The 23,838-nt window shown below is 51.9% G+C and overlaps 1 protein-coding gene across 1 annotated transcript; it reads right to left on the reverse strand.

The window, feature by feature from the left end:
- Positions 1 to 978: 978 nt before the first annotated feature.
- Positions 979 to 22,624, reverse strand: VSX2 (visual system homeobox 2). Its single transcript, XM_068683244.1, has 5 exons — positions 22,162 to 22,624; positions 21,028 to 21,112; positions 18,177 to 18,300; positions 3,792 to 3,972; positions 979 to 3,039 (listed from the first exon to the last, which is right to left on the reverse strand). The coding sequence occupies exons 1-5, from the start codon at positions 22,601 to 22,603 to the stop codon at positions 2,660 to 2,662; spliced, it is 1,212 nt and encodes a 403-aa protein (XP_068539345.1). The 5' UTR covers positions 22,604 to 22,624; the 3' UTR covers positions 979 to 2,659.
- Positions 22,625 to 23,838: the final 1,214 nt, after the last annotated feature.

Here is a 23,838-nt window from a genome sequence, read left to right on the forward strand (position 1 = left end):
TTCTCCACAGCTCTTGCAAGGCACAAGGAACCTCAAGGATAGCTTTTGGCCTTCTGCTTTTAAGGAAGCAAACAGAGCTCCTCCTTACAGTTCTCTGTGATGCATGCTGTCCTCTCCCTTGCCCCCTACATTTGTGCAAAGGCAGAGCTTTTGAGGGTCTCAGAGTTCCCTCAGACTGCAGGTATGGTCTGAGCACTTACTGTGCACAGCAAGTTGCTCAGTGATGTTTCTGGCCCTGGCCCCAGTTCTGTAGCAAAGGAGGTGGCTGCTGGGAGGGCCATGCTAGCAGCTCTTCTGCCCTTCCACAAGGTGCTCGTGTCCCTCTGTGATTTGCTGCACCGCTTCATGGTCACCTAGGGTGGTTGGATCCCTGAGCTCACGGGCTTTGTCCTCAACAATCTTCCTCAGCACCTGACACACAATCTTCCCTAATGTGTGATGTGGGACGGGGAAGGAGCAGAGCTGATGGCCAAGCGAAAGTGGTTGGCTGCATGCACTCTGCTGGGGTGATGCCATGGCGGCAGGCTCACAGCACACATCCTCCTCCTTCCCCTGCCTCTGCACCTCCTCTCCACTTGCTCCTGAGTCCCAACTCCCTCGCCTTGCTGAGCTGGCAACTGCTCTCCTCTGTCAGAGCAGGCCCGCTGAGTAAGAGGTGGCTATTTTTACACAGCCACTTTTCTGACCAGCCCAGGAGCCTTCCAGGAAGCCTTCCAAGCATGAATTGCTTTCGGATCTGATCAGCAAAGGCTGTGCGCTGCCTGCCTGCCAGTACGGGTGCTGCAGGAGGAACCACCAGTTACTGACCAGTAGATGCTCCTGGGTTTGTCTGCAGCTCCAGCCACTGCTGCTGCAGGACAATGTCCCCTCATCATGCACCATCCCTGCACTCACCAGGTTTGGGAAATGTCCCATGCCTCCCCGTGGTGCATGGTCTGGCATTCAGCACCTGGAAGCTTCATGGGGAGTTGTCTTTGATCAGAGTACTACTGCCTCCCCTGTGGAGCTATGGAGGCCCCATAGCTGCAGGACGGACCAACAGCACTAAGAGGTCTCATGTTCTCTTTGCTCTTTGTGGTAATTCCCCAGGTATGCCCTGCCCTCTAACTGATCAGGGAGAGCAGCACCTGAGCCTCATCTTCTTTATATCTGTGTGGGCAGGAAGATGTTGGTCTCTGTGCTGCTTTGGAGCTCACTGAAATGCTTTCTGGCTAAGGTCTGACACCCAACCCCTTCTCCTCTTTGGCTGAATACATCTTCCTTGAAGAAGTGACCAGACTCATACACAGTATTCCAGTTTAGTTTTATTCTTGTTCATATCTTTACAGAAAATGGCACATAAATCACAGGTTCTGAATGACTAGAAGTTGTTACAGCTCCATATCTCAAACACCTCAATACTGAATTCTTTTCTCACTGTATATACATTATTTACACACCGCGGGCTATAATCTAACACGTTGAACTTTGAACAAACTGGGGACAAAGACAGATGGGGGCTGTATGAACGGGGTCAATTTTGACAGAATAAAAACAGTAGCTCTGGGGAGAGGGTGCTGGCAGCTGAAAGCGGGGCAGAGAGGGCTGTGTGGAAGTGACTGTCCTACATCCTCCTTGGGGAACACAGCCTGACCGGGATGGAGGGGTGATGGTAACATGGGGCACTGCAAAAAACAGCGGGTTTGGCTGCGTGGGTCTGTGTGTGCACGTGTGGGGTCAGCGAGGGGACTTATGTACACATTACAGCATGTGTCAGGGGCGTATCTGCATGGCTGTCGTTCCCTTTAGCGCTCAGAGGGCAAGCGGGGCAAATTCAATTCCATAAATAAGTTTGGCAAATGTTGTTGCATCTCCTGGAATAATTTAAGCAGTAAATGTTTCCCCTGGCATTCGACCTCTCTGCAGTGGAGGCTCTGGCCTTCGGGACACAGACACATTTAGGCGTCTCTGCCAGCCTTGCGGGAGCAGCCTGCCCCTAGCATGTTTTACAGCCAGGGCTGCAGGCATTGCTGTGCAGCGAGGTAGAAGCTGCAGGGATGGTGCCTGGCCCTACAGCCCGAGGGATGCTGAGCTAAATAGCGTGGCACCGGCCTCCAGCGCCCACCAGCGTGATGGCTTCAGCCCCTGAGTACGTGTGGAGGAGACGACGGTGTGGGCCGGGGTGACCTGGAGGTGCAAGGTGTGAACGGGACATCAGGTCTGTGGGCAAAGCCTGTGTCTCCCCTCATAAAGGAGGCAAAAATCAACTGCCCCAAACCCACAGCCCCTGGTGCTGGGGGCCGCAGGCTCGTCCCACCGCAGGCAGGGCTGGGGCAGCGGGTGATGGCCGGGGTGTGGGGCACAGCAGCAACGTGGGGCAGGAGGAGGAGCTGAACCAGGCTGAGCCAGCCTGGAGGAGGCTGGATGGGGCCTGGGGCTGGAGCCACGGTCCCCCCTGGGGTGGCGATGGAGATGAGGAAGGGGCAGGGGTGAGGGAGGCCCTGGGGGCAGAGGAGCGAGGGGCAGGGCCGCGCTCCGGGGGAGTGCCCCTTGGGGCTGCCCCATGCACAGAGGCCGGGCCCCATGCCCCAAAAGGGGGCGGCAGGGGGGGGCCTGGCCAGCTTCAGCCCCTGGAGGACACAGTGTCTGTCGGGGCTGTCTCCTGCTGCCTCTGCCCCCCCTAGATCAGCTTCTCCTCCTTCTGCGACACGCTGGACTTCTCCGTCTGCCTCTCGTCCTCCGCCGCCTCCTCCCCTTTCTCTGGCTTTCTGGGGGTGTCCCCAGCGATGGTCCCCAGGACTTTGGTGCTGTGCTCCTGAGCTTTGGCCCTGAGGGCGGCAATGCTGTTTTCTCTCAGTTCCTCCTGGGAAATGGCGGTTTTGGGATCTGGGCCCCTCTCTTCCTTGTCACCCTTGTCAAGCTTGGGCAGGGCCTGGCGCTCCACCTCCGTCTTCCTCCCCGCCTCAGCCGCTGCTTCCAGAGACTTTTTGTGCATCCCTAAAAAGAATTGTTGGTATTCGGGTTTAGAAAAGCGCCTGGGCATGGGAAAGCCATCTTGAACTGAAAACAGCAAAGATAAAGAGAGGCCAGAATTAAGGAAAAGCAGAAACCCTTGCTTCAAACAGCAGTCATGGCGAGCCGGGCGCTTTGGCCCTGTGCAAGGGCAACCCCGATTCTGTGGGGACGAGGGTCTCAGACACAGTGGGTGCCTGCACCCCTGGGCCATTCGCTTACTGGGACCAGGGGAGGTCTCCCGTTGCCTTTCCCTATCAGTTTGTTCCTCCCACAACCCACCTCCTGCCTCCCCCAGCTTCACACAGACAGGACAGGACAGCCCATCGTTAGGACACCAGAATTCAGTTTTGGGGCAGAATCAGCCTGAAAGGTCAGAAAGCGGGAAGCAAAGAGCAAGAGCATGGCAGGGCAACCCCATTACATCCACCACCCCTTCTCCACAGAGAACAAAGCAAAAGCAGGGGGTGGTGCAGCTCTCCTGAGTGCTGAGAGCATGAGGAGGGATCGTGGGGGCCCTCAGGGGATGGGGAGTGGGGCAAGGGTGAGGACAGGGGCTCCTGTCACCCCACACAGCCTCACAGGGACCCCAAGCAAGATAGGGCATTCATCCCCTTGCTTGTCCCAAGAGCTCACCCTCTCCCCGCAGGCACCAGCAGGCATTTGGGGCTAGCTGGTGAGCGGTGTCACAGGGCGAGTCCCCCTCGTGCTTGATGCTCTCTGCAGTGGGTTTCCTCCTCATGGCCCCCCTTCACCTCGACCCCCTCGCCACCCACCCGTGAGGGCAGCGGCTCTCTTACCCAGGAGCCAGGGTGCGCAGGACTCCATGATGCCATCCTTGGCCGACTTGAGGATGGACTCGGGCAGCGGGATGGAGTGGCGCACCATGGCGCCGTAGAGCCCGTACTCGGCCATCACGCTGCTCCGGCCCCAGCACTTCTCCCGCTTCCTCCACTTGGCCCGGCGGTTCTGGAACCAAACCTGGGGTGGGCGACACGCAGGGACGTGGGTGATGGGAGCAGGGGGTGGGACGGTCCCATTCCTGCACACACACACGTGCCTGTGCACGGGGATGAAGGAAGGTGCATGTACATCCTCCTGAGAGCACCGTGGCTTTTCCCCTGTGCAGCAGCTGCCGGGTATTTCTCTCCTCACCCTCCCTTGCAGAAGAGATGAGGGCCAAGCCTGTGAGCAGGTCCCACCTCTCCCTGCAGGATGTAATTAATTTGCCATTGCGGTGTCTTTTTCCAATGGCTTTTGGCTCTCGTGCCTGGGATTTTCTTTCATTATTTACCGGGCGCCTGAGCCGCAGCGAGGGGCTGTGCGCCGCGGTGCCTGCGGGGAGGGCTGGGCCGGGGGGCACGCTCTGGGGAGGAGGGAGAAGGGGGAGCTGATCCGCACGGCTCGCCCTGAATTCCCAGTTTGAAAAGCCCCTCATCTTCTCAGAAAATTGGCAGAATAATCTCCGAGCTGTGACCTGGGGGGCAGCGAGCGGAGACGCAGGCGGCGGTGGGGGGGTGCTCGCAGAAATCTATTAGCGCTCGCTCTCCGATTTCCATCCCTCTTGTCTTGCCTGCCCTCCTCCCTCCCCGCATCCCCTCCCTTCCTGCAGAGCAGAGGCATCAGCTTTAGATGAAAAATTGCTCGAGGTCTATTCAGAAGGAGGCAAAGGAAGAGTCAGCCCCAGGGGCAGCCCAGGCCTGATTGAAAAATAAGTTAATTTCAGTTTGAATCGATGGGCCTCAGGCACTGAAATATCACGGGAAATTAAAGCAGCTGGTCCCCGGGGAACCACGCCATTGACCTGCGCTAATTAATGCCATGGAGTTACCAGTCCCCTCTCCGAGAGGCAGCCCCTCCCTCCCCGCGGACACCCCAAACACCTCCTCATTTAACTAATTAGACTCACAGAAAATTGGGTGTTAATTTGTTTAGGATTTTTTTTTTTCTCCTATTTTTTCCCTCCCTTTCCCGGAAAGTACACGGCAGAATGGAAATGAATGGTGGGGTCTCGCTGGCAGATGGATGCTCGGGGTCACTCCGCAATCTTCTCCGACTTGATTGCTTGATTAGGTCGTTAGCACATTAAAAAAAAAAATTGCTTGCCGTCTGGCGCTGGCCTGATGAGTGGGATGAGGCGGGAATCGCCTGGGTAATTTATCTTTTTATACTGCAAAGAATTTGATTTCAATCTGCAGATATATGGAGGTGCCTTTGACACCTGTTTAACATTACGGAGCTGACAGCTTAACCCTCTCTTGCCTTCGCCACCCAGAGCTGTGGGGGAGCACGGGCTGCAGGGGGGAGCACCAGGGGGCTTAGGTAGGGCCTGGGACCCCCAGCTCTGCTGTGGGGACCACAAGATCAGTGCCTCACTGCAACCTCACCACGGAGCCAGGCCCCTTTGGTGTAGAGCAAGCTCTCCTCCTGCCTGCCACCCCAGCACTGGTGTGATGGGGACAATGTGTCTCCCCAGGGGAGTGGGGACGTGGTTCCTGGTGCTGTGATCCCACCTCTCCTGGCAGAAGACTGTGCTGTGCATGGCAGAGGGGATGTTACAGCCAGGCTGCTTCCTGAAACATGACATGCTGGCACCTCCTCTGCATGAAAAGCAAACTGACTTACTCCTTCCTTCTGCCGATAGGCAACCCCCTGGACCACTGATGGCTGCAAGTGCAGCAAGACCAGAGCAAGGACCCTCAGGTGGGCTCAGCGTCCCCTCTCCAATCATTTCTGTGGCCAGACCCAACGCAGGGTGCCTGTGTGCACTCCTCCTGATCTCAGTCTCAGTGCCAGGCTGGCAGAGCTGGAGGGGACTGGGTCACTCCCTCTCCATCCGGGGTGTCCTCTTGCCACCACACCTGGATTTTCAGCCAGGCAAAGCTTTTTCCATCAGTTACCAACTGGGCCACTTTTTAAACAAACCTCAGTCATTTTACCCAGGTGCCTCCTCACTGATATTTTCATCACCTCTCCCTTTCTCCTGTCTTGACACCCCAAACATGCCCCCTGTCCTCTTCCCCAGATGGGTTTCAGCCATGTCACAGCAGTAGTTTCTCCCACTACTGCCTCTAAACCTGCTATCCCAGAGCATCCCTTTTCCCACAGCGTGGACAAACAAATGCAGCCAGCAGCCCAATTTTGACTGGAACTTGTGGGGGGAAAAAAATCTGTCAAAAAATGCTGATACAATCACATGGAAAAGCTGAGCCTGGCCAGAGGAAGCATAATCAAAATTATCTATAGCTTTCTTCTCAATGTTGTATTTAAATCTCATCCACATAACATGTAAAATCTATGCTACAAAGCCAAATGAGTAAATCAAAATGATATCAACACCTCAGGAAGATCATTCTGAGATTTCCCAAATCGATTTTTGAGATTTGAGGGGAATTTCCTCATGGTTTTGACTGAAAAAAAAAATACCATAAATAAATAAATAAATAAAAACACTTTGAAATAGCAGAATTTGTAGCATAACAGGAATGAGGAGGGCTGCCCACCTTGTTTTGACACCAGTGCCCATATCTCAACCTCAGGCATGAACTGGAGTGAAACTGGTGGTGCTCAATATTGAATATTACTGGGGTCAGGACCAAAGCCAGCATCTCTACCACCACCCCATTCCAAGCACCTGCAGCCCCCACACTATTTTGTATGGGGAATATTATTCTCTGGGGCCCATTCTTGGGATTTTGCCCTCATTAAAATGGTTCCATCAGTGGCAATTCCTTCTGGGAAATCTTACTTTTCCTTTGGATTTCTTGACATGTTACCAACATTTTCCTGTTCCTTGATTCTGGGAATAATTATGGAACAGTGTGAGTAGTTCTGAGGTATTTTTGGCAGTGTTGGTGCATCAGTAACAACGTCTGAAAATGCAGTTATTGATTATTGACTTCTCACGTTTCCTTCCTTGATTGGAGATGGTTTCACTTCCATTTACTTGCAGTTTGGGGATTGTGTCTTCTTTGGCTGCAGTTGTCTTTGTTTTCAAATATTTGTTCTACAACTTCGTGATGTAAAATTTGGTCTGCGTCAAGCAATGTTTGGATTTGTCCATGTTTGGACTTGCTCCTTCCCCCCACATGGGTCAGCTCAGCTTTGTGAAACACCTTATTTGCCACACAGCTTTCTTCTCACTTGCTTTCCTCTGGTTCTCCATGGTACATCACAGGCTATGGTGAAAGGATTGAGTTTGCACTTCCACACTTCACGAGCAGTAGCTGAAACCCATTACTAATTTCAGACTGCATTTACTGAAGCACATCTGATGTTTTTGCAAAGCTATCACAGTTTGATGAGCAAAGGTGTCTTTTGGACCAACATTCTACAGCTTAAGGTGATTTACATCTTTTTATTGCCACAAAAGCACCTCTGTGAAAGATGGGAAGCTTATTCTAGAAACCCTATCCTCAGAAACAGAACATTAAAGAGGGCAGATCTGTCTTGGTGTTGCAAGGCAGTGACCAGAAAACCTAAGAACCAGCCCCTTTAAATACATCAGTTTAAATACATGGAGCTGAATGAGAAGAAGCAGCATTTCTGTGGCATAAGGAAGAAAAAAGGATTAAAAAGCACTTGAATTAGAGAAGGATGTGCGAAGAGGCACTGCAGGATTTTGTAGGGTAAGGATGAACGCTAGAGGGAGCGAAGGGGCAGAGATAGCAATGGGTGGAGATGAGCAAGGCATGGAAGGAAAGAAGCTGGCCAGGCTCCAGAGGAAGCTAATGCAGCATCTTGAGCAGGAGGGTAAACTGATCAGTGCTTCCCTTTAGATCCTCTCCATCTACACAGAGTGCTCAGGGGAGCTTCCTCGCCCCAGCTGAAGCCCTCAGGCTCAGCACTCGTTTCCTTTCCTGGTCTGGACATCCAGCTGTGTTTAGCTGGTCAGTACTGGAGACTGTAAGACTCCTCTTTCGTCACTGTTTGCAGTCAGTTTAACTTCTCTGTCTCATCTCTTGTCTTTCCTGTTCTCTTTAGAAAAGGACCTGGCCCTGCTTCCTGCCTGTCCCTCATTAGGCCAGAAAGTGGTGTAATTCACTGATGTGGGACTGGTATTTTCCATGTTCAGTGCTCATAAAACTTTTATCTCTGCCAATTGCTACCAGCAGTACAGCCGTTCCCATCCCATTACGGTGACACCATCCCGAGGAGACATTTTCTTCGCCCCAGGACACGTTAGTATCAGGGTTTGGCCCGTGTGGGCACACTTGCTGTAGCAAATGCCAGCACCTTCAGCATCATCTGGATGCTTGTTCCACGTGCCTGTCCTCCTCTGACCCCTTACCAAAACCAGCAGTACTGGAAAGTCTGGGAATGTTTCCAATCCTAATCCTTATCTAATTCTCATCCCCAGTGTCCACCGTCCAAGACAATCTCATCTCAGGCACTGTGCACTGCACGGCAGGGTTACAGCACCTTGGAGTAAAGACTAGGAAGGTTATTCTTTCCAGGCTCCTCCTCTGAATCCCAAATGATGACTGATACTCCTTCGTATTATTGATGGTGCAGAGGAGCAAATTGTGGTAGGAGGAATCTCTCATTTTGCAGAGGGACATGAGGCTCGGTGTGTCCTTGTTGTCCGCATTCATCATATTAGTTAGTTTACCTAATCAGCTCCTGAAACACTGTCTGCTAAAGAATGAAATCTGCCTGAGGCTAGCCACGAACCAGGAATCTCAATCAGCAAAGGGATATTTTAAGGTATCTGGTGTGTGTCTCTGTACTGCTTCTGTGCCCAAGCACAACCTAAATTTTTTATTGGTTACACTCATTTTCTCTCATTTTCTTGGCTTTTGCTTTCCAAGCTGGGAAACACAGCCAGGGGAGCTGGAAGTGGCTATGGCTGTGTTTTGTCTTTCTATCAACAACGACAAAGAAGTTAATATTCCTTCATTCCTCATCCTTTAAAGGACAATACCAGGCTACATAATGGTGAGTTTTTGCTTCACTAAGTCTCACGTGCTACCTTTGACGTCGTATTCCAGCAGGGCTCTCTCAATTAACCAGCCTGACTGATGGAGCACAAGATGGTCCCAGACCAAGGCAGTGCATGCTGCAACATCCACTAGATGGCCACAAGCAAATGCACACACACAGACACACGGACACACCAGCATGTTCCTTTGCCAGGTCGAGGGTTGCTTTCTCCCTTTCCAATCCAAGCCTTTAAACTGAGAGTAGTCAAAGCGAAAACCTCCATTGAACAAAACAGTGATGTCCTCACCCTTGTACCAGACAGGGCCGGAGTCCAATTTGAGGATGTGGGAGTGCAAGGAATGACCTTATATCTTCCCCTTGGCATCTCCCCATCCACACTTACATGTCCTGGGGCTTTATAAGGAATTGCCGTGACAGTGTAAGGTCTGACAGGGTCCTGGGGTGTTCCCGAATCCCTGCTCTGCAGCGACTGTCCCAGGAAAGCTTCCTGGCCCCAGGCTGCTGGTGGAGACTGCACCACTCATGCACGCCTGGCAACAGCTTATTGATGTCTTTTCAAATGTAATGTCAAAATTATTGGCCCTGTTTATGGTGACATCACTTTCTATGGCTGGTGTAAAACGGATATGAAGTTAAATGAGAGTAGTAAAGGTTGCACATGGCCTGCATGGCTGATCACGGGCTCATCACCCCTCCACTTACTGACGCTACGAAAGAGCTTTCTGAGCTCACGTTAGAAAGAGCAATTCCCACACACGTCACAGCAAGAGCCCTTCCTGGTGATAGCTGGAGTTGTGTCTGACCTCTTGGCCAACAGACCCAGCCAGACACGCTGAGACGAGTTATGAGGCTATACTCACCCCTCCTGAGCAAAGACACAGTGGTGACTTTTTGTCGAAGTGGTTCATCCAAGCTCAAGAATCCTCTAAGCTAGGCTAGCACGAGGCTCAATATGACAACCACCAACAGTGTGTCTGGCAACACCATGCTGCAGCTCTTGCAAGCCATGCACGCCTCTGAATCCCACTTTGAACAGCCCAAAGTGGGCCTGATACGGCTATTTGTTGCACTCTGAGTAATGCAGCCAGAGCTGTAAATATCTGTAAATATCTACAGGCCTCAGTGCATTCTCCCACTGCTGTGACCCTAATCCTCCCATCCCTTGCACAGAGTCAAGGATAAAAATCCAAAGACAAATAAGGGGGTGTAAGGAGGCAAAAATCATAGAATCATAGAATCATAGAATCATAGAATATCCTGAGTTGGAAGGGACCCTTGAGGATCATCAAGTCCAACTCTTGACACCGCACAGGTCTACCCAAAAATCCCTTGTGACCAGGGAACATGTCTTAATTGTGTCCCCCTGGAGAACCTGAGGTTTTCACCTGGCCTTCCAGTTCAAGCAGTAGCATGTTTTATCACTGCTGTTGGAAGGGAAAGGAAAAACATCAGGGGTGTGGATGCAAAACAGACACAGAAAAGCTGGCAAGGGTGTGCCCACCATCAACCCAGCGAGATATTTGCCATTGGCACAAGGGGCAATGCTGCACAGAACATCTGTCCTACAGGTGCTCACGATGCTGACGGTAAGCTTGGCCTCCATTAACGAAGCTGGAACTCCATTTTGCCTCATTTTCCCATGCTAAAGCTGCTCCACACCTCCTCTGGCACAGAGGAAACCTTACTGTGGGTCTTCATTAACATCCATAAGCAATACACTCTGTGAACATGCAGAGACACATCTTGTTGTCACCTTCAGCTTGGAACAAGGTGAGCCAAGGCATGCAGAGGAGAAATGGCACATCCCCCTTCATGAAGTCTTTCAAGGGATGCTAAAATCGGAGCCTGGGATATCAGCCTTCCTTGGACACCAGGATATTTTACATGACACCTTACAGCTCCAGAAGGCTCGCGCTCTGGGCACTCACTGCAGCTGTGTCACTGAAGCCTGTAGCTGATGCTGTCACCTTGAGCTAGTGCACAGCACAACTATGGTGCAACCCACAGGGCTGGCAAAACACACCCTGCTCCTGGACGCTGCTCCCAGCAGGGCAGCACATCCGAGCTCAGCAGGGCATTCCCAGGCATGCCCCATGCTTAGGGCACCCAGGGCAAGGTCTCCGAGGCAGGCCCCCTCCCTCTGTTGCACACTTAGCCGCTGAAGCCTTGCTCTCAGTCATGGGGTTGTTGCTCCACCAACAACACTGCACACGTATTTACTCACAGCTCAGCCTTTGCTCAGACAGCTGGGAGCCTAACAGAAACCCACAGAAAGAGAGAGTGGGGAGCAAACTGCTCTCACTAGGCAGACCCTGAGCTGAAGACCTCTTGCAGCTCCTGGGGTAATGCCACCCCCAGCAGGCAGAGGAGCACCTAATGCCTTCCCATAGCCTCTGATGAAGGTGGGCTCTGGAAGCTGCCTTGCTATAGGATATTGTATCAAGCTTGTTCTCCATCTCAGGTCCTCTTTTCTCCTCCTCAGGACATGCCATCTTCACCCATGCACAGATAAAGGTCATCTGAATGTCTGTTGGGCAGCTTGGTGCTCTGAGGAACTTCTGGGGTGCTCTGAGCAGCTTGGTGCATGAGGAAGACAGGAGTATTTTTTACATGTGGTCACAGGCCCGTGCAAATCCAGGCTCACCGAATGTCCACAAAGAACAACAGTGAAAAAGGCAGAGGGGGGTTGTGCTGCCAGAAGAATCAGAACTTGTTGAGATCTATCAGGATAAACGATAAACGCTATACAGAAAAATAGATCCATTAGGAAATAAAGGGAAGAGTAAATTAACTGTGTCTCTAAAGTGCCTTTGTTATTGAACTGTTAAAAAAATCTGTATTCAAAGTCAGGAAAAGAGGAAAACTTTATAATAAAGGGTCATTAAAGGAAAACCTGAACACACAGCCATCAGTTGGCCCCTCTGCCAGACATCCAAAGGCTGGAGGGGAATTAACTATTGACCTTGCTGGGCTGTCCAATTATTTTTTTTTTAATAAGTTTTGAAAAATTGCAGAGGTGTCAGAGGAGAGAAAAGAAAGTTCATAATTTAAAGGATGAGTGAATGCAAGTATTTCTAGCAAAGAGGTTGAGGGTAGAGTTTCCAGAAGAGCTCAAGCAACCAAGGTACCACAGTGCCTAATCTAACTCAGAGAAGTGTCACCACTGCTAAGAAAAAAATGGGATGAATGTGGGGAAGAGAGCCTGAGTAGTCTCAGCCTGGCGTTAACCCTGCAGAGCCATTCCTCATTCTCCCACGCATGATGGAGAAAGTCCTTACAAAGGCACTTCACAGCAGCGGGCTATGCTATACATGTATTTTGTTGGGTACCTGTCTTTCCTCCCAGTGGTTTTTATGTTGTGATAGCCATAATCACCTTGCGAGGAACACAGCAGAAGGCAGCAGAGTAGGACACACAAGGTTGTTGTAGTTTGATTTTTCTGCCCCATTTAGAAATTTGGTCTGTAGCTGATGGAACTCAGGGACTGAACATGGAGGGAAGAAGTGGTACCTGGGTATACAAAGTGTACATACCTCCACACCTGCAATTCTGTACCAAAAAAAAAAAAAAAAAAAAAAAGTCTTTTAAATTGCACCTCCAGCTCCTGTTCTACCAGGGAAAATCCCACAAGCTGGGCAGGTTACCTGCATGGTCTAGCAACAGGCAGGAAAGTCCCCATTTCACAGATTTCACAGTAAGCTGAGATGTCTCAGGCCATCCATTTTCTTTCCTGTCTCATTTTTCCCTCTCTCTGCCCAAATTCATGCAGTGTAGAACTTTTCAGCTGGTAATCCCTCTGGGAAGGCTTGCACAGAGCCCTGCACTTGCACACCACCCAGCTCCTCTGTTTATGGCTCTGGTAATTAACTCATAAACGAAGTTCTAGCACATGGGCTGAAAACAGGCCACAGTTAAAGGGTAATGAAAACACTCCATTACAGAAAGGGCCAAATTAAACAACTCTTAATTGAAAAATGGAAATTAATATGAATTTAGATCAACTACACAAGCATGATATTGAAGAGGCAGCAAAGTAGATGAACTCCTCACATACCAATTAAAGACATGGAGGCAGAGATGCACCATACGCCATGAGAAACATTCATAATCATATTCTCACCAAGCCAGTAAGTTTGATTAGTTTTATTGCTCTCACTTGTACACTTCCTACATCTCTAAAAGCATAGGGGAAGTTAATGACATTTATCTGGTATCGTACTGCCATGGCTTGCCCCAGTGCTCAGGAATTATTGAGAAAGGTAGCCAGCACTGGCTCCTCAGCTCTATTGCATGATTAACTTCTTGCATGACTCTTAAAAAAAATAAAAAAAAAATAAAGTATTGAAATGGTTGTCTCACACAGGAGCAATGCTTTCAGCTTCTCCATCACCTTGGTAATCTACCTCCAACCATCCTACTCATCCTGGTAATTTATCTCCAGCTACATGACTGCCATGAATCTGCTTCAGATTCCCACCTGTAGAGAAACGGGTGGGAACCCACTGGCCCTGTGCCCCATTCTGGCACAAGTGTGAGAATAACCCAAAGTTCTAGCAAGAATAGCCAGGTCCTAGCCTACTGAGAGTGATGACTGGAACCTCAAAACCTTAGAAAACTCAACAAAACACCACTTTCTGCAGCACTAAGAAATGCCTTGGCAGCCATTCCAGGCAGAGACTCAGGAAAGGTCAGTGACCGCATGGAGCAATCATCCCCATTCCACACTTACGCTGTGGGATTAGGACTAAAATTCATTCCTTTACAGAAATAATACTTCTCTGATTGTACTGCAAGCCCTGGCAGCCAGGATCCTCTTTATTAGGGTCATGCATCCAGGAGCTGTATTTTAAGTACTACATCTGAGCAAGGGAGGTTCTGGGGCATCTCAGGGGGGTTCCTGTACCCACAGAGAGCTGGAAAGGGATGGGAGCAGGAGCAGCCCACAGCAGGCATGGGCAGCAGGGCAGGATGAAGTGACCAGATCCCAGTGCTCCAGCAGCAATGCTTTTCAGCAAGCTGGGAAAGCGAGAGGCCAGGGCTGCTAAAGCTGCACAGAGCCAGCTCTTCCTTCTCACTTTATATCGTGTTTCTTGAGGGGACTCCATGGGGTCACTACCAAGCTCCTGCTCAGTGCAATACAGGTTCTTCACGTCTTTCCAAATCACATTCATCCCTAAATACTGAATATGCTTGCACAACTGAAGCAGGATAAACCTCTTTTTTTTCTGGAAAAATACTCTTGGTGTGAATGTTTCCCTCCAAATAACCACCCCTCCTGGTTCTTCCACCCCCGTTCTGCTTCTAACAGGCTACACAGTGATACTGAAATGCGTTAATCTGACAGCAACCAAAACAATACATTTCCAGTTACAGCTTTAGTTGGTTTTCTTTTGTTTTTAGCCAAAATTGCTGGATTCACAGTTTCTCACTCCCCAAACATGGCACAAACACCTCAGCGGCTTTCTTTTTGCTTGCTTGTGCAATTTAATTGTTCCAAAACACTTCATCATCATAAGTACCATATATTTATTTAGCAATAAAAAATGTCCTTTTTTACTATTTTCATTCTATTTTTTTATTATTATTTTCCTTCAAAGGTGAATCTAGTGTCCCCACAATGGCAGTCAGGATTCTATGCTTTGGAAATTAAATTAAATGGTTAAATGATGCATTTGATCAGTAAGAAACATACTGGAGTGACAAACATACACTATTATTTCAATAATCCCAAATCAAACTGTTACTGACCTTTAATATTTTATATAGTGCCATTTAAAATTTGGAAGTGTCACATATTAATAAATTCAATAGGGATAACTTATCTAAAATCCACACGTTACATTAAAGAGAATCTGTTTTGAGAAAGACGCTGATTTAAGTCAGGTGTTAGAATACTTGTCAGCTTGAGGCCATTTTAAACACTTCAAGGTGTCCATTAAGGATGTACTTCCCCACAGAAATCTATTTATCCCACCTGCGTTTTACAGAATGGCCTGGGTTTATTTTAATAGCAGCACTTCAACTCTTCTGAATATTCTTTTCAATACATTGATTAATGTAGTCTTTTTCAAGTACTTTGCAAAATGGCCACGGTGACATTTGGTCTGACTGGTGTCTCACTAGGAAAATTAAATCCTTTTCCCATGTTGCCCAGTGGGAGGATGCTCGCGTTCCTTCTAGGAGCAGCCAGCTCAATACAGGGGGAAGATGCATGCAATGCAAAAGAATGCTGCCTTGAAAAAAAAAATACATGCTCATCTTCTCTTTAAAGGGAAGATTTGAATATTTTTCCTGAATTCAATGTTCTCTCAAACCAATAACTTTCCTGGCCTCTGATGGCTATTTGTAGTGTTCTGCTGAAGGTTTTACACGCAAGCAGTTCCTATATATCATTCTCTCAATTGCACTCTCTGAATTTCACTTTCATATTGAATTTCATAGGTGATTTACTTTCTCTTTGACTACTACCTCCTGAGAAATAATCCCATGAATGAAAATAAGGGGGAGATATCACTCTTAGGTGTGGATCCTGTGGGAACCCACATGAAATGCTGTGAGAGCCCACAGCATGTGATGTTCACAACAATCTTAGAAAACACTTTCATTAAGGACCAACAAGAGGGAGAGAACAATGCTGAAAGAGGGGAGGAAGTACAAGCTACAAAGAAAATGCAAAAATATAGAGCTCCCTTGAGCAGTCATAAACACATGCAAAGAAAAAAAGATAAGATGACGTGAAATTATAAATATTATGAAGAAGGGAGTAAAGATTAATTGTCAGCTGTCTCTTCCAAGGGCAGAAGTATGTGACATTAAATGATGTTAATAGATTCAAAGCTTGATTTACTTCACCCATGCAGTCCAGAGCATCTTAACACGTGTGTACAGTCCCAGGACATTGTTAAAGTAGTTGGTAAGTATCACTAGACACTAGCCTTGCTCTTATACTCTTCTCTAACATCCACCTCTCACCGCTGGCTGGGCCATTACTGTCCTTGTAAAATGCCATTTGGAACCCAGAATACTGGAAGGAAAAGCCTGAGGAGAAAAAGCTTCCTAAAAAAAAGCTTGAAGTGTCAAGTCCCTTAAGACCAGGACAGGTAGACAGGGTGGCTTTCAAAGGAGAACATCCATATGTTTCAGAGACTAATGTGTTATTTATGAAGAATGGTTTAAGAAAAGATCTTCATAGGTTGCTTAGGCAATGAAGAAAGCTAAAAGTGATAGGCGGGAGAAGAAAACAGGTGAACAGTTCAGATTTAAAGAGTGCAAGTGCTATAACAAGGGGAAAAACAAGCTCATACAAAGGGAGCTAAGGCAAAAGGAAGACAAGGTGAAACATCAAGAAGCATGACCAAAGCTGGGAATCATCTTGTCATGGCTTGTGACACAAAATGAAAGGTATGGACAAGAAGATGTCAGAGTATGTGGTAAGACAGCCTGGTGCTGACCTACAGGGAAGATCAGTGGGAACTGACCCTTCTCCCCCATCAGTAGTCCCCAGGACTCTTGCATGGCCCTCACACTCACCCTGGCGTGATGCTCTGGCACTCACACAGTAGATGCCACAGAAATCCTGCTGTTTCTCTTAATTTCCCCTTTTATAAGGAGTGAAAGCGTCACTCAGGAATGCTTTCTCCTGTAATACTTGTGCCATCAGCAGCACCTGATGTTCAGGACAGCCATATCACAGGGGGCTTCTGCTGTCCACGTCTGGCCTGATCTCTGGGGCTGTCACACTAAATAGCAATCCTAGGTTTAAGAACTCTACAATAGAGGATGAGTTGCATTTGCTCATCAGCATAATGACAGGCAGCACGTCAGAGAGAGCTGAAATGAGTTTGCCACTACTTCCTTCCTAAGTCAGATAAAATATAAAATACTGGCTCTCTGCACTAGGATGCCCCAGATGCTGAAGCAGTACCTGCAGCGTGCAGCTCTGCCCTGTCTGCCATAACACCTCCCTCAGCCTTACCACAGCGAGAGCCAGCTGAAGCTCTTCCTTGAAAAGGCCCTTTACAGGAAACCAAAGGACCTTCTTCCCAGCCCAGCATCAGACAGTGGATGCAGGCAACACTCAGCTTCTTTTTTGAGGTCTTTTTTCCCCCTCAACTCATCCGGGCCCACTAGTGGAGAAGTGACCCTCCATCCAGCCCCCTCCCTCTAGAGGCAAACCATGGGGCCTGTCGCTCAGAGCAAAATCCTAATGTATCAGGTAGGATCTGGGGTGAAGGGCCATTATTTCTGAACTCTGGTGGAAGTCCTCTCAGCCTGCAGCATATCTACAAGTGGCTAGGTCAGCAGCAGTCCTGCCAGCACAAGGGGATAAGAAGCACAGCTTGCTTTTGTTAAATCGCCCATTACATTCCTGTGCCTTTTGCAGAAGCCTGGTGGGAGCAGGACATAGGGAGGCAGCAAAAGCTGCTGGGGTCCACCCTGGTGAGCTTCATGTTGGGCCTGTCAAAGCACATTCTGCCTCCCACACTACACAGCCAGTGCAAATCTTCTCCAGCTCTTTGGGCTGTCCTGACTGCTTGCACGCAGGCTGCCACATGCCAAAGGCTGGTGCTGGCACAGCCTCACTGCTCCTTGCCACTGGAAGGTTTGGCACGCAGCAGTGATACTCCACACAGCCTTGTTCTTCCTCCTCAGTGGCGCAACAGGCACACGATTAATGCCCAAACATTAAAAATAATTAAAATGAAAGATCCCCAGAAACGTTCAGGGAAGCTTTGAAGGGGCAAATGCAGTGGACAAGACGGTGCAAACGCCCACCTGGGACTCACTCCCCTGCAGTGCCACCCCCGATGGTGCCAGCTGCCTGCCACATCCCCACGCACCCTCCTGTGCCCAAGGAGACACTGACAAGCTCTTTGTCACCCACGCTGTCTATCCAGACCCAGTCTCCAGGAGGCTCATATTGCCTTCACTACTAATACCTCAAAACCTCAGCCTTCCCTCGCATACCAGTCCCCTTCAGTGATTTGGGATTCCCTCTGCTGCACACACCCCAAATCACCATTATAACACGCCACATGTAACACATGTTGGCAGACAAACACCAAATACGAAGCAGCAAAGAACAGCTGGGCTGGCCGCCCGCACATTTAAAGCGGGGAGGGGACAGCCCATGGAGATTTATGCAGATAAATGTGATCCATCCCACGGCACTGCCTTTTCTTCAGGGAGGGATGAGTGTGGCCGGGAGGGGCAGGACAAGGAGGGGCAAGAAGCATGGTTACCTGTATCCTGTCTTCTGGCAACTCTGTTTTCATGGCCAACATCTCTCTAGCATACACGTCAGGGTAGTGGGCCTCATTGAAGGCCTTTTCCAGCTCCTCCAGTTGGTAGGATGTGAAGATTGTCCTGAAGGGAGTAAAACTCTTTGATCAAAATACATAAGAAGCAAAGGAGATGGAGAGTCAGAGAAATGGACACAGATGCTGCAGAAACCTGAGCAACCTGATAATGCATAGCCTTTCCCCCCACCACCTCCTGTGTTTCTGAGCACAAAAGGTCAGGTGCCAGGGTGAAAGGAGAACCAGAAAATGCCAGAAGACAGCGCTTTGGGCAGTAACAAATCACCTTCCCCTTCAGGGACCTCCTGCTGGAAGCATCCCCCCCAGCAGCGAGCACCCGCGACGGCAGCTGCCCTCCCACCCCAGCCCTACTGCCACCTTTGGGACCCTGGGGGTGTCCCCATCCCTCACCCTGACACCAGGACCACAACCAGCCCTGGCCTGGCCAACAGCCACCCCCTCCTCCTGCATCCAGAGGCTTCTTAACTTAACCCTTTGGTTGTGCTGAGATAAATCAGTGTCAGCTCTGCACCCTGTCTCAGAGGGGCAGAGCCCTTCCCCAGCAGCTTCCCTTAGCCTCTTCCTTAGTCAAAACCATCTTTCCCTGGAGCCTGGTCCTTGCCTGAATCCCCCGAAGCTTTTTGTCCTCCACTCTGGTCCCTCCTGCTTTAATCCAGCCCTTCCCCAAGACGGTGCCTCTCCAAGAAGCGGTGCAAACTCCCTTCCTCTGCCTTTACACTGGTTGCACCCACACCGACATCCCATTAGCTGCTCTCTGCCAGTTTGCATTACCCCATTATCCTCTGGAAATCCTCCTGGACCGCCCTGGGCGGGCAGCAGCCCAGCCCGCCTCGGCACAGCCAGTTCTCAGCTCGGGACAGCCAGATTGAAAAATCAGCAGCTGGAAAGCCGAGACGGATGAAAGCCCTTCTCCGGGGGGATGGATGAGAGATCTCACACCGTTTCAACTCCCCCGAGGGTTAAAATTGTTAAAATTCCCACCCTCCAACCGTACTGTATGCAAAATGCAATTTTCAATAAAAACTATCAACAATCCAATGGCAAAAAAAAAAAGCTAACCACCATCACCAAAAAAAAAAAAAAAACAAACCACCAACAAAACCAACACAAAAATCAACAACAATAACAAAACCCTGCAGCCTTTGTTCAAAGTAAATGTATAAATATATTACCAAACTAAGAAACATCTAAGTCCCAGAAGGGGGAAGGAAAGAGGGAGGGAAAGAGTCGTTTTAAAAAAATAAGAATTTCAGAAAAGCCATAAAATTCGAGAGAGCATAAACAGAAAGCCTCAGCAATATCCTCTGCTATTCAGAATCGAAATGATTCTGTCAGATCAATAACATTACCAACAAAAGCAGCATGCAAATGCGAGGGACCTGCCTGCAATCAGATCCTTGTTTAAATTCACTCCTAAATCCATTCTCTTTTCAAACAGTTTTCCTTCAGCTCTGACAAATCTGTGAGCTCTCGGGACAGCAGAGGCACACCAGCTCCTGCATTTTCTCTCCCTGGGACCAGAGGAAAGACAATTCCAATTTTGATCCAGTTTAGATTTGAAGCATCCCCCTGCACCCTCCTGCGAGAAGGGCACCGAAGCCGAGCGAGGCGCACCAGCAGGAGGGTTTTGCCTGACACCCACCTTAAGTTCCCCCTTCTCAGCCCCTGTCCCCGTTGCAATGCACAACGCGCTGCCTTTTGCTGTTTACATCCTGCAGCTATTTGCAGACTATCGGCCTGTCACCTGCCTCTGCTCCTCGGTACAACTGGAGCTTTTAACCATTTCTTACAGAATACACAACTACAGATAAATATTACAGATTTGATGCTGTCTAGAGCTGAAAATTAAACCAATCTGAAATTCATTTCCTCTCATCCATCCCAACCATGACCTGTACACCCATTCCTGCTGTGCTGTCCCCCAGCCCGGTCCATTCTGGAAAGGAAACTAATCCAAATTGACACCAGAGCATACAAACTTGCGGCATTTCCTTGGGAGGAACCCCTGATTTGGGATGTGCCCTCCAGACCAAGCCTCCTGTTGCACGAAGAGCAGGACCCTCCTGGGACAGCCGGCCTCCTTCCACCCCGCATCCCGCTAAGCTTTCACTGGGGCATCTTTTAATCCACCCTTCCTGCATCGTGGCAGGATTGATTTAATTATTCCTAAATCGCCCACGGTGACAGTGTCTGGCCTTCCTTTGTCCTGGCTCTCCGGCCACGGCAATGCCAGGACCCAGCAAGGGATTTTTTGTTTCCGTTTGTGAAGCGCAGGTAATTCAATCCCATTTTAACCGGGGAGAAGTCAGGCAAAGTGCGTTACCCAGACCGCTCCGGAGGGGAAAGCAAATCCCCTAACTACCTCCCAGAGTGGATTTTCGTTTCCTTAAGCAATTCAGCAGCCTTCTTCAGCCTCGAGAAGCAGGCAGCCTGCTTCCCGACTATTTAATCTATTGGCAAAACATTTATTTATAACTAATAAAATCCTTAAACCTTGATAGAAATTGACAGCCCACGGTAAGGTTGCTAGAGGCGGAGCGGGGGCCAGTTTGGGCTATTTAACTGCAGCCAGGGAAACGAAATCTAAACGGCACCTGCGGCCGGTTCCCAGCTCCTCACGGCCACGTCCCAGGTCCGATTTATTGCGGAGAAGGAAGAAAAAGGAAGGAGAGCCGGGGGGGAGCCCTGGGCTGCCGGGGCCGGGCAGCTTCGCCCGGCTGCAGCATCCCGCGGCGGTGCCCGGTGCTGCCGGTGCCGGCGGCCCCTCGCTTACCTGTGCCGCCTCTTCTTCCGTTTCTTGCTCTGGCTGAGGGAGGATTTGGACATTTTTCGGTCGCTGGAGGAGACATCTTCGGAATCTGCGGAGAGAAGGGCAGCGGCCGTGGGCTGGGGCTCCCTCCCAACCGGGGCCCCGCCGGCCGGCCCGGGCCCGGCGGCTCCGCTCGTTCCTGCGGCCCCGGCCGAGGATTTCGTTGCGATCGCACCGCGGACGGGGCCCCGCAGCCGGGCGCTGCCTCCAGCCCGGCCCCGCCGCTGGTCCCGGGCCGGGGGGCTCCGGGAGCTCGTCCCCTGCCGGGGGATGGCTCCGGGCCGGCACCGGGCTCCCGCTGTCCCCTCTCTGCCCCGCAGTCGTTTGCCGGGGCTGCCGCTGCCGTGAGGCTCGAAGGCGAAGCCGCCGCGGTCTCAACAGAAACCATAGGAAAAAGAAGGAGCCGCGGCCCCCTCCCCGCCCCGGGGCAGCCGCTGCCCCCCGCCCCGCTGCGGGGACCCCGCAGAAATACCGGGGAGGGGAGGAAAGAGCAGGGCTGAGGCAGGTACCGGGAAAATAATGATAATAATAATAAAAAGAATAAAAATGATCCCGGGCAGAGCTGGCAGCCGGCCGCCGCCGCCCCGCGTCCCCAGGGGTGCCCAGGCCGGGGGGTGCGGGGGGCAAGGCGGCGCCGGCTCGGCCCCAAAGGAGCAGCCGGGGTCGGAACCGGGCCCCCCGTTTCGATGCGAGAAGCTGTGCCCCGCTTGCCGGGACCCCCGGGGATGGGGTCGGGGCCGGGCACCGCCGCCCGGTGCACCGGGGGGACCCGAGGCGGCCTGGGAGCAGCAGGGCCAGCGGGCAGGGCTGCGGGAGGCTGCCGCCGTCTAGGAAGGGGCTGCCGGGCGGCCCCTAATTCCCCGACAACGAAATGGGGCCGCCGGGACCGCGGGGGGGGCCGCTCGGCCAGGGCTCGGCGCCCCCGGCCCCTCCACCGCAGCGCGGCCGCGGCCCCGGCCGGGGGTGGGTGCGGTGCCCACCTCCCCCGTTCTCCCCGTTTGCTTCCTCCTCCTCCTCGGGGCCGAAACGAAATCGGCGGCCCTCGGCCCGGGGCAGGGAGGTGGTGGGGGGGTCCCCGGGGAGCGGGGCCGTGCCTACCTGAGCTGGCCGTCTGGCTGCTGTCCAGCTGCCCGGGGGCCCGGGCCAGCGGCTGCAGGTGGACGCTCTGGGGGTCGGAGAGCACCTCGAGGAAGGTGGGCTGCGTGTAGAAGCCGGGGATGCCGCCGGCCCCCAGCAGCCCCATGCCCACGCCGCCCACCCCGGCGGGGCTGAGGACGGAGCGGGCCGCCAGCAGGTGCCCGGCGGGCAGCGAGTCCAGGGCGGCCCGCGGGTGAGACGGCGGCTCCTTGTTCAAGCCCAGGATCTCCTGGATGCCGAAGCCGGTGCAGCGGGGAGGGGTGGGCCCGGAGCTGGGCTTGGCCCCCGCCGCGGGGGGCGGCGGAGGCGGTGGCGGCGGCGGGGCGGCGGCGGCGGCCGCGCCGTCGGGCTTGGGCTTGCCGGGCAGGCTGGGGGCCAGCGCCGCGCCCGCTTTGCCCGTCATCCTGCGGCCGTCGGTCCCTGGTGCCCGCTCCGGGAATGCCTGGGAGCCCCCGGCTCAGGCCCCTTTTATCCGCCCAGCCGGGAGCCCGAGCGGGGTCAGAGCGGCGCAGCCAATCACAGGGGCCAGCCGCGATTAGGGATGCCAAAAAGCCGGCACCGGCGGCGGAGGGGCCGCTGCCCGCTGGGGTAAGGCCCGGACCCCGCTTGGCCCCCGGGAGGCCGCGGGGAGGTGGGCTCGGGGGGCACGGGCACGGCCCCCCGGGGAGGGGTGCGCAGCAGGGCCCTGCAGGAGAACGGCGGCTCCCCTGCTCCCACAGGGCTCCCAGGGAAATGCGTGGTCGGGGGGAAATGGGGGAGCGTGGAGGGGGCTCAGGGTTGGCGCTGAGTTGTGTCATTGAAGCAGGGTAGGGCTGGGAGTTGTATGTTGGAGAGACACCTGGTTATGGCACCAAAACACATGGTTATGGCACTGAGACACCTGGTTATGGCACCGAAACACCTGGTTATGGCATCAGAGGTGCTGAAACGGCTGCTCAGACCCGTACCCGTGCCCAGTTCCTAGAGGACCTCTCACCACTCATGGGAAGAAACCACACACCTCGTCCCTGCCTGCCTGGCCCCAGCCAAAGGCATTAAACTAAGAGAGAGCCTAAGTCTCACAAAGCTGGGGCAGCAACTTTTCTACATCATGTACATTAAAAAAGGCAAACAGACCACAGCACGGCTCCCAGGCCCACTCATGCCAACCCAAGGCTGGGACTGCGGCCCCAGATCAGCACAAAAAGCCCAGAGCAGAGGGGAAGCAGCTCCGCGTCCCTCCTCTCCTCAGCCTTGTAGGCCTCCAAGGTCAGGCCCGAAGGCTCCTGCCTTCCCGCAGAGTGGGAGCTCTCCTGGTCTCTGGAGGAGGATCTGCAGGGTCTTTTTGGTGCACAGGGGCTGCGTCTCAGCTTGAGGCCATGTTCTCATCACTCTTTGCCCACCACCCTTCCTCCCTTGCTTCTTTCAGACCTAGCTTTGCATCCCTGCCCAAGGCCAGGTACAGGGCTGTGGGTTATGTGAGCATGCTTGTATGGACTGGAGTTTCTTGGTGTTTTCCTTGCTTTTCTCCAAATGCTTCATCACCTGCCCACTAGGGTGTTTTGTGAGGACAGCTCTGTCCCCCTCTGCCAATTTCTTCGTGACTTTGGCCACTGAGCTACAAAACTCCATGGTTGGCTGTCTGCTTTTTGATATGCC

The sequence above is a fragment of the Anas acuta genome, chromosome 5 (assembly GCF_963932015.1).
Source record: "Anas acuta chromosome 5, bAnaAcu1.1, whole genome shotgun sequence".
NCBI lineage: Eukaryota > Metazoa > Chordata > Aves > Anseriformes > Anatidae > Anas > Anas acuta.

Excerpts from the sequence above, each read along its gene's own strand:
- VSX2 (XM_068683244.1), bottom strand. The coding sequence starts at position 22,603 with ATGACGGGCAAAGCGGGCGCGGCGCTGGCCCCCAGCCTGCCCGGCAAG. Across the intron at positions 21,113-22,161 it reads CAGCCAGACGGCCAGCTCAG|ATTCCGAAGATGTCTCCTCC; the intron begins GTAGGCACGGCC and ends TTCTCTCCGCAG. Across the intron at positions 18,301-21,027 it reads CGGAAGAAGAGGCGGCACAG|GACAATCTTCACATCCTACC; the intron begins GTAAGCGAGGGG and ends TACTCCCTTCAG.